At 49.0% G+C, this 10,812-nt stretch overlaps 1 protein-coding gene across 1 annotated transcript in view; it reads left to right on the forward strand.

Moving 5' to 3' along the window:
- Positions 1 to 3,844: 3,844 nt before the first annotated feature.
- Positions 3,845 to 10,812, forward strand: part of HIP1R (huntingtin interacting protein 1 related) — a 52,358-nt gene continuing 45,390 nt past the window's right edge. Inside the window, exon 1 of the mRNA XM_066609661.1 lies at positions 3,845 to 4,109. Within this exon, the coding sequence (XP_066465758.1) occupies positions 4,017 to 4,109 (93 nt within the window). The 5' untranslated portion in view covers positions 3,845 to 4,016. The remainder of the gene's footprint in view (positions 4,110 to 10,812) is intronic.

The raw sequence follows: 10,812 nt of genomic DNA on the forward strand, positions 1-10,812 counted from the left end.
CTTCAGCCCAACATTCATTGTGGAATGTGAGCACAAATGGTTCGGCCATTGCTTTCTTTTTTGCTTCCCTCCTAATTAAGGAAGGTGCCACTTTTATTAATGAGCGAGATTTTTATTTCATTTTCTGGCCTGTGAGGACTTACAAGGTGCACCGTAAAAAGTATCTTTAGTGCTTTTGAAGAGGGTCCCTCTGCCCGACTCTTTCTGCCCAGGATGAAAGTGCTTTTTCCACTGAACTCAAAAGCCATCTCTCCCTGGCATCCCTGGTTGGGGGTGGGGGACCTCTCAGGATATTCCAACCATGATATCACAGCCCCAAACCTCTGGTCAAGAATGGTCAACAGCAGGTAAGGCTTTGTCCAGTAGTAAACAGTCAGTTTGAATGCACCTTGGTAGTGTGTGTTTGTGTTTTGTTTCTTCCCTGTAAAGAGACAGTGCAGAACAGTGAGTAGAGTGTTCGGTCTGGATGAATGCCAGGCAGCTGGGCTGTCTCTCAGGTTGCAATGAGGGTAAAGTTAGACAAAGGATCGATTCTCTCTCTCTCTCTCTCTCTCTCTCTCTCTCTCTCTCTCACACACACACACACACACACACACACACACACACACAAATATTCCCCTTGCTTGATTATTGTGTAGCAGCTGAATGTGTGGATGGACTCCATTGCTTTTGAGCTGATAGGAAAGTTCTGTCTCTGACCCAAAGTCGGCAAGAGATGATTTGTTGTATGTATGGACCAACTCAAAGCCCTGTGACTTCTTGGGGAAGGCATGGCAGCTTAATAAACTAAATATATGTACTGTAGAACTCAATTTCTTTTTTTCAGAAGTTCAATGGGACTTAGTTCCAAATAAACGTGTTTTCAGATTTCAGTACTAATTGTTCCACAATTTGCAAGGTAGTTTTGGCAATCCCAGCTTGTCAATGGGCTTAACCAATAAGGCCCGAATAAGAGGATTTGGCTGTGTTTAAAAGTCAGTTAAATTATTTTTGAAATCTATGGATGGGAGCTAGCCAGAAATGAGCTTGTTGAATAACAATGCGTCCCATTAATCCTTCCCTCTGGCTTTCCCACCTTTGAGGGCCAAAAGAGGATACAGCCTTTTAACTGGAACAATCTGTGGGTGTGTGCGAGGCAAGCCTGAAACCCACGCAAGGCTCTTCATGGATACTAGATAGCTGCACAGCTATCAGGTGTTGTAACTACAACTTTGCTGGATGATTAAAAGCAGACCTGCTAATTGGGTAAGAGGCACTTTTTCAAGTGGGTGCTCCTTTTTTTTAGCAAGGGGAGAGTAACTGGCCCACCTCACCCCAGCAGTGTCTGTTCTAGTGGCTGTCTGCTGGTATTCATTTGCATCTTTTTAGATTGTGAGCCCTTTTGGGACAGGGAGCCATTTAGTTATTTGATTGTTCTCTGTAAACCGCTTTGTGAACTTTTAGTTGAAAAGCGGTATATAAATATTGTTAATAATAATAATAATAATAATAATAATAATAATAATAATAATTAATAACCACAACTTTGCTGGATGATTAAAAGCAGACCTATAAAATATATATGCCTCCGAGATTGTGACAGCACAGATTTCGGAACCAATCTGTTTGAAAATGGTTTTATTTTTTCGCCGATTTCGTGATTTGAAAAGCAGAAAGTGGTGTTGTGTATTTTTATCCCAAGTTCTCATTTTTATTCATTTTAAACACTTTCAGAATGTACTAGGTAGGTGAAACAGATGATAGAGTGTCAGCAGAGTATTTCTAACTGGAAAAGTAATCTATTTTAATTTATGGAAAATATCTGAAGCACCAAAATGCAGTGTTTTGTGTTTTTATTCGGATATTTTAAACACAAAATGGTGCTGTTTTGTGTCTTGATGCATTTTTAACCCCTGCTAAGAGGCACTTTTTCAAGTGGGTGCTCTTTTGTGTAGCAGGGGGAGAGTAACTGGCCCACCTCACCCCAGCAGTTGTCTTTTCTAGTGGCTGTCTGCTGGGATTCTTTTGCATCTTATGAGCCCCTTTGGGATAGAGAGCCATTAGTTATTTGATTTTCTCTGTAAAGTACTTAGTGAACTTTTTGTTGAAAAGCACATATAAATGATGATGATGATAAAACGAAAAACCTCTAGATCAGTGATTTTCACCCTTTTTCATCTGGGGCACACTGACAAGGTGCTAAAGTGTTCAGGGCACACCGTCAGCTTTTTGATAATTGACAAGGCGCACCATGCCGCCGATGGGGGGGCTGACATCCCCCAATGGCCCTAAGAATAAATGACCCTCCCCCAAATTCCCGTGGCACACCTGCAGACCATTCACTGCGCAGCAGTGTGCCACAGCACACTGGTTGAAAATAGCTGCTCTAGATATAAGGCAAACAACAGAGGAAGAGGGAGGAAAATAGAGGGGGGTTAACTGGAAAAGGGATACTCCATTATTTGCGTGTGGTCTGTCTGTGGAACTCCTTGCCACAGGATGTGGTGCTGGCGTCTAGCCTAGACGCCTTTAAAAGGGAATTGGACAAGTTTCTGGAGGAAAAATCCATTACGGGGTACAAGCCATGATGTGTATGCGCAACCTCCTGATTTTAGAAATGGGTTATGTCAGAATGCCAGATGCAAGGGAGGGCACCAGGATGAGGTCTCTTGTTATCTGGTGTGCTCCTTGGGGCCTTTGGTGGGCTGCTGTGAGATACAGGAAGCTGAACTATGGCCTATGGCCTGATCCAGTGGGGCTGTTCTTATGTTCTTAATTCAGTCCCATGGCTTGGTTTTTTGGGGAAACAGGGAATTGGGGGAGAGGTATCAAATGCAGGTTGTCCTGGAAAAAATACTGGACTTTCTTTCATCTGCCCAGAGTTGATTTACTATGTGATTTACTTTGAGACATACAAAATTATGCAGGGAATGGACAGAGTGGATAGGGAGATGCTCTTTACACTCTCACATAACACCAGAACCAGGGGACATCCACTAAAATTGAGTGTTGGGCGGGTTAGGACAGACAAAAGAAAATATTTCTTTACTCAGCGTGTGGTCTGTCTGTGGAACTCCTTGCCACAGGATGTGGTGCTGGCGTCCAGCCTAGACGCCTTTAAAAGGGGATTGGACAAGTTTCTGGAGGAAAAATCCATTATGGGGTACAAGCCATGATGTGTATGCGCAACCTCCTGATTTTGGAAATGGGTTAAGTCAGAATGCCAGATGTAGGGGAGGGCACCAGGATGAGGTCTCTTGTGATCTGGTGTGCTCCCTGGGGCACTTGGTGTGGCCGCTGTGAGATACAGGAAGCTGGACTAGATGGGCCTATGGCCTGATCCAGTGGGGCTGTTCTTATGTTCTTATGTGATTTCATCTGCCCTGAGTTGATTTACTACGCAGCCTGCCAGATCTACTCCCTGATCAGTGTTAGGGGTAGGATAGATTTTTTTTTTCCCTCTTCCTCCATACCTTTTGATCATTTTCCAAACCCAGTTCCCCCAGTCAAACAAGCACACAAAACCAGACCCAGGGAGGGGAAAAAAAAAAAAATAGGACTGGTGGTTTGGAGGAAGAGGGTGCCTCTGAAACTCAAAGGGGTGTGTGTGTGTGTGTGTGTTCACCCTGCAGGGAAGAGGAAGATGCTGGCGACTGGGTTGGCAGAGGGAGCATTCCAAACCCCTGAGCTGTGACTGGGGCCAGGGCAGAGCTGGGAGGGCGGCGATTGGCTGCCTGGCCAGGGGGCAGGTGGCATCCTGTGGGTTGGGAATGGCTGCAGGGAGGTGTGCCTGTGCGGGGATGCTCTCCTGGAGGGGGAGGAAGAGGAGGAGGAGGCAGAGCCACAGCCATTCCCTGGCAGGCTCGCTGGGGGCGCCCCTGCGCGCTTCCTGAGCCTGGGTGCTGTTGCAACTGGGGCATGGGCGGCTGAGAGGCTCCCGGGCGGCTGCATTGGCCCGGAGAGGCGCGCAGAGGAAGCGATCGCAGCGGAGCCAGGAGCCTGCCCGGGTCCCCCTTGGAGAGGCTGAACCCCGCAGCATGAACACCATCAAGAACGTCCCCGCGCGGGTCCTGAGCCGCAGGAGCGGGCACAGCCTGGAGGCGGAGAGGGAGCAGTTTGACAAGAACCAGGCAAGGCAATTTGGGGGGGGCGATCTGTGCGGTGGGGGTGTCACAGCAGCAGCTGCTGGGTTTGCATGCAAAAGATGGGCTTGCTCAGCTGCAGGCAGAGGGGAGGGGGATGCTGAGCCTGCATGGTCTATCTGGGGGGGCAATGAAGAGGGATCAGCCCCCCCCCACTGCATGCATGCTCTTGAGCTCTCTTCCCCCCCCCGTTTCCTCCTCCTTCCGCTTGACCTCGTGCGTGCTCAGCTCAGCCCTCATTCCTGTGCTGGTCCCCCCTCCCCTTGCAAAAACCAATATTCTCTCCCCCCTCCCCACCCCTATTTGCAGGCTCTTGCTTTCTAGGCTGAGGAAAGAGGGGGGCATCTTGTCAATTTCACTCCCTGTGCCCACCCTATAGTTTCCTCCCCCCCCACACACAGGAGCATTGCAATCAATCAGACTGCATAAGTGGAGGGGAAGCTCTTGGGGGTTGCTGGAAAGTGGGATCAGCTTGACAAGGTTACTTGCCCCCCCCAGGCACCCTACCAGAAATTCCCCCCCCCAAAGAAGTGGGGCTTGAGAAGGGCTGGGGAAAAGGGGGGGCGCCTTGTCAATTTCACTCCCTGTGCCCACCCATAGTTTCCTCCCCCCCCACACACACACACATACCCAGGAGCATTGCAATTAATCAGACTGCTTAAGTGGAAGGGGAGATCTTGCGGGGGGGGGGTGCCTGGAAAGTGGGATCAGCTTGACAAGGTTACTTGCCCCCCCCCAGGCACCCTACCAGAAATTCCCCCTCCCCACAAAGAAGTGGCAGGCATGGGGCTTGAGAAGGGCTGGGGAAAAGGGGGGGCGCCTTGTCAATTTCACAACCTGTGCCCACCCATAGTTTCCACATACACCCCAGGAGCATTGCAATTGATCAGACCATGTAGAAGTGGAGGGAGATCTCCTGTCTGGGGGTGTCTGGAAACTGGGATCATTTTGGCAAGATTACCTGCCCCCCCAGACACCTTACCAGAAATCCCCCCCCCCCACAAGGAAGTGGCAGGCCTGGGTTTTCAGAAGGGGAGGGCTGGGGGAAAGGGGGTCAGTTTGATCATAACCAAGAAGGGAGAAGAGAGATGTGGGGAGGGGGAGACGACAGGAAGTAGGGGAAAGAGGGGTGACACTCCCACTTCTGGGAGGTGGGACCAGAACATTCTGTACTGGGGGAGCCCAAGAAGAAGGGAGGAGGATTCATTGGGGGGGGTTGGAGCAGCATATATTTTTAGGGTCATGCGTGGACAAAGGGGTACACTTGTGCTCACAAAAGCTCTGGAGATTGCATGATGAGTATAGGTATTTTTTTTGGGGGGGGAGCAATATGGCTTCTATTCCTAAAACACCCCCAAATCTAAATCTTCTGGTTTGTGATTGCTCCTGCATCGGTCTCTGGACCCCCTGGGCGGGAGGGACGTGGTCTTTGAAACAGGTGGTAGAAATGTGGTGTTGTGGGGGGGGGGGCCTTCTCCCGAACTGGTTCGGAGCAGGGTTTGGAATCGCAGACAGTGGAATGGCCTGAAGATACTGTGGTGGTTGTCTGTGAACTTCCCCAGAGTTTCCCTACTGATGACAACTGGAAAGGTTGTGTGTATTTGTGGAACCTCCAGGTTCAGTGGTAGTCAACCTCAGGAGAGCCCTGGTAGGGGAGCAACCCAGCTTTCTTTCCTGGTGGTGGACTACCCCACAGGTAGCCCACCATGGGAAAGCGGGAGGCTGGACTAGATGGGCCTTTGGCCTGATCTAGCGGGGCTTTTCCTTTGTTCAAGAAGAGTCAGCATTGTGTAGTGGTTAGAGCTTGGGAGGAGGACTGGGGCGACCTGGGTTCAAATCCCCACCTTGTTGCGAAGCTCTTTGGATTACCTTCGGCCAGTAGGCCATCTCTCAGCCTAGTTCACCTCGCCAGGGATGTCATGAGGATTAGCTGAGAGGGGGAAGCCTATGTGTGCTGTCCTGAGTTCCTTGGAGGAATAACAGGATAGACATTATATTAATATAGTAATATATTAATTAATATATTAATATAATTAATATATTAATACCAAGATTATCCCCCACTGTTTGAGTGTATGGCGAGATTAATAATCTTGATATTGTTTTTTTGGGGTGGGTGGGAGATTAGAACCCAGAATGTAAGCTCGAGTTACAATTTTATCTTCTTACACAGTGTTTCCCCTCCAGCCTATATCACAATGAGTGTGCTGCTTGAAGCGTGTGTTGGCGTGTGCCCCGCCTTGCCACGCATATTTGTATGTATGTTTACGCTTTGCGTTGATCGTAATCTGTCTGGGTGTCACGCCTCGAGAATGGCATGTGCACCAGGGCTTAATGTCTCAAAGGAGAGGGGTTCATGACTGCCCGGAAGTCCACACCTCCGTGCCCTGTAATTTCTTTCTGCTGATCCCAGCTGAGGGTGAGGCCGGATTGTGATGACTTCCGTAGAGATGGTGGTGAGGGGCCGGCGTTCTGCAGATGCTCAGAGGTGCTGTTGTCTTTACTGCCCTTGACTGAGTCCCAGCAATACAAATAACCTCTGGGCTCTACAGAGCACTCTGTGTGAGTGTTTACAGTGCCTCTGATTTTATTACCTTGTACGGGTACATTTGGACATCTCGATGCTCCATGCAAGTTCAAGTTCAAAAGTGTACAGCTTCACATGTTCTCTGTGTGTGTGTGTGTCTGTGAAATGGATCCTTTTAGGGTGATTGTGTTTATTCTTTCTAGGTATAGAGAAGGCGAGTTTCCTCGGTGTGTATCTATTTTAGGCAGAAGGATTTGTATATTCTTGGCTGGTGAGTAGGGCTGGATTGTGTTTTTAGGAGTGGGTGGGTCTTATTTAAGATAACAATCTGGTCCTATTTCTATCAGTGGTACAAGTAAAACAAAAAAAAAGTCTTTTATAGGTACTTATGGGTGAGGGATAACCTCTCTGCTTATATTTGGCATTGCGCCTCTTTAAAGTAGCAGATATAAAATGACGCGATTCCACACGGAGCACCTCTGAGCATGTGCAAAGGATTTTTCCTTCAGTAAAGGTGGCCTGCCCTGCACAGGCCTTAAACAAGCCTCCTGCACGCTCAGCATCAAGGTTGTCACAGACCACAGACCTTGGAGACTGATCTAGCTTGCCCTCACCTGTCTGTTTTCTCCCCACCCCCTGTGGCTTTACTTGATCTATAGCTGGAAGCAGAGTTTTGTGGAACTCAAAAGCTTGCTTGTGATTTTGTGGTATTTTAGTTGGTTCTGAGACAACCATTACCCAACTTCTGGCCTTCCTGCTGAGGAAGCTGGCTGGGCTCCCTTTGCAGACTATAGCCCCTGGGAACCCTCTCTTTTTAGAAAGTCCAGGGCTATATTGCTTCCTAGTTGACTTTGCACCTGCTCACTTTGACATTTGGAGGGTTTTTCCTTCCCCAAATGCATTTTAGAAATGGGCTATGTCAGATGCAAGGGAGGGCACCAGGATGCAGGTCTCTTGTTATCTGGTGTGCTCCCTGGGGCATTTGGTGGGCCGCTGTGAGATGCAGGAAGCTGGACTAGATGGGCCTATGGCCTGATCCAGTGGGGCTGTTCTTATGTTCTTAACTACAATTCCCAGGAGGCCTTGCAGGTTTTCTTGTTATCTGGTGTGCTCCCTGGGGCATTTGGTGGGCCGCTGTGAGATGCAGGAAGCTGGACTAGATGGGCCTATGGCCTGACCCAGTGGGGCTGTTCTTATGTTCTTAACTACAATTCCCAGGAGGCCTTGCAGGTTTTCTTGTTATCTGGTGTGCTCCCTGGGCATTTGGTGGGCTGCTGTGAGATACAGGAAGCTGGACTGGATGGGCCTATGGCCTGATCCAGTGGGGCTGTTCTTATGTTCTTAACTACAATTCCCAGGAGGCCTTGCAGGTTTTCTTGTTATCTGGTGTGCTCCCTGGGGCATTTGGTGGGCCGCTGTGAGATGCAGGAAGCTGGACTAGATGGGCCTATGGCCTGATCCAGTGGGGCTGTTCTTATGTTCTTAACTACAATTCCCAGGAGGCCTTGCAGGTTTTCTTGTTATCTGGTGTGCTCCCTGGGCATTTGGTGGGCTGCTGTGAGATACAGGAAGCTGGACTGGATGGGCCTATGGCCTGATCCAGTGGGGCTGTTCTTATGTTCTTAACTACAATTCCCAGGAGGCCTTGCAGGTTTTCTTGTTATCTGGTGTGCTCCCTGGGGCATTTGGTGGGCCGCTGTGAGATACAGGAAGCTGGACTGGATGGGCCTATGGCCTGATCCAGTGGGGCTGTTCTTATGTTCTTAAACTACAATTCCCAGGAGGCCTTGCAGGTCTCTTGTTATCTGGTGTGCTCCCTGGGGCATTTGGTGGGCCGCTGTGAGATACAGGAAGCTGGACTGGATGGGCCTATGGCCTGATCCAGTGGGGCTGTTCTTATGTTCTTAACTACAATTCCCAGAAAGCCTTGCAGGTCTCTTGTTATCTGGTGTGCTCCCTGGGGCATTTGGTGGGCCGCTGTGAGATACAGGAAGCTGGACTAGATGGGCCTCTGGCCTGATCCAGTGGGGCTGTTCTTATGTTCACATCTATTGCCTTGAGATGTTCTGGGTGGCTGAAAGCATGGGATGGACATATTGTTGCCCATGACTGACTGCAGCGCACCTTCACACCAGGTCACACAATGGTCTTATCATCTCTGTGTGTGTTGGTAGGCTAAGAAATAAATCCCGAAAGTGTTTACCAATGGCTGTCAGGAAGTGGGGCGAAGCTGTCCTTGCAACATCTCTTGCCGGGCTAAAAATGAACCTGGGAACTCCTTCTTTGGGGGGGGGGGGAGCGTTCTTCCCTTTCTTGTGTGGTCTCTTGTAATTCGAACTGTCAAAATGCAGACCTCCCTGTGCTTCCTGGTTGGTCTGGTGAATCCGGTTCTGCACCCAAGCAAAAGAGGGGAAAAGTTCAACACAGGTTGGGAACTGGGGCCCTGCGGGGTCATGTACTGCTTAAAAGCTGGATAGCCTTGTTTTGACCTAGTGCAGTGATTTTTTAATTTCCTGGCACACTGACAAAGCTCTAAAATTGTCAAGGCACACCATTGGTTTTTGGACCATTGACAAGGCACACCGCAGTGCCGGCCGGGGTGTGTGAGCTCACACCACCCCCAATATAAATGACCCTCCCTCAAACTCCCGTGGCACACCTGCGGAGCATTTGTGACACACCAGTGTGCTATGGCACACTGGTTGAAAATAGCTGATCTACTGGGACACACAGATACGCTTTTTCTTTTCTTTTTTTAAATTAAACATTTTGTAATTAGTTGGTTTCTCTGAAAAGAGGCTGCCCTCTTCTGGCTAGTGAGAAAAATCTACACTTTGTACAGGCCCAACCTCACGGGGGATCCATTCCCGGACCCCTCCCCGGTACCCAAACCCGTGGGTAATTAAATCTGTGGGGTTACGCACCAACAGGGCCTCTGAATGCGACCAGAACCTGGTTGCAGTTGTGTACAGAGCCACTCTGAGGCCCCCGGAGACATCAGAAGGGCACTTTGGGTTTTTGCCAAAACCAGAAGTACCTTTTCATTGCTTCCAGGGGCCTTTCTGAGTCCCATAGAGGCCGCGCACAGTCTCTACAGTTCTCAGAAAGCCTCCCAGATACTTCTGGAACAAGCATCTGGTAACGTTTGGGAGGTCCAGATGGATGGAATTGTGGATCCATCCATCCATCCATGTGCAGTGGACGGAATTGTGGGTTCGGAACCTGCGGTGGGTCAAATCCACAGATAAAGAAGACCCACCTGTATGTACTTTGCATATTGGTACGTATATTGGACCAATCCAAGACTCTTTAGTCCCTGGGGTGGAGCTCCAAGTGCTGCCCTCCTTGCTCAATGGAGTGCTGGCTGCCATATTTGCTGCTTGCCCTTCTTCCTGCCTGGATCCAAGAAGAAAGACACGCCTCTGGAAAACCGCTCTCTGCCATGTGTCGGCTTCAATCGTGGGCATATTGACTTAGGAGGAATGGCCTCTTATTTCAGTGGGTCCTACTCCCAAGTAAGTTTGCACAGGATTGTGACTGTAGTGCAAAGGCATACATGTTTGTTCAGAGGTAAGAAATCAGTTCAGTAGCTCACTTTCTTTGATCACGACTGTGGTCTTTAAACAGCGTCACGATAGCAGAAATTGCCGAAATAATTCCTGCTCCTAAGTAAAACAGAGTGCTGGGATCCCCTTGAAAAGCCATGATCCGATCCTGTTCCCCACCCCTCTGAATTTTAAAAGGAAGGGAAGCTCTAGAAGCCATAAGGTTTGGAAAATCACCGCTGGCTTATTCCTTATCTCAACACACTAAGTATTAACAAAGGTGTGGATAGAAAGTTTTACAGCAGAGGGTTAAAGCCTAGAGAGAGAAGATATGGAATTGCTTGGGGTAGGAGGGGAGCTTGCTGAAGGTTAAAGAAACAGACGCACAGCGGTAATGGCTGACGAGGCATTTCAGCTGCCACACACACAAAGTGCCGTTTGGGCAAAATTGTGCCCTCTCAATGACCTGGCAACTTGCAGTTCATAACCCTTACTGGGGAAGTTAAAGTCAGGACAGTTTTTGCCCTGGAAATATTATAAAGTTTCATAAATGTAAGAACAGTGAGCCACTTCTTAGGTAGCCAGGGCAGCAATCATGTGGTTGTCGCCACTGAAACTA

The sequence above is a fragment of the Tiliqua scincoides genome, chromosome 14 (genome assembly GCF_035046505.1).
Source record: "Tiliqua scincoides isolate rTilSci1 chromosome 14, rTilSci1.hap2, whole genome shotgun sequence".
Lineage (NCBI taxonomy): Eukaryota > Metazoa > Chordata > Lepidosauria > Squamata > Scincidae > Tiliqua > Tiliqua scincoides.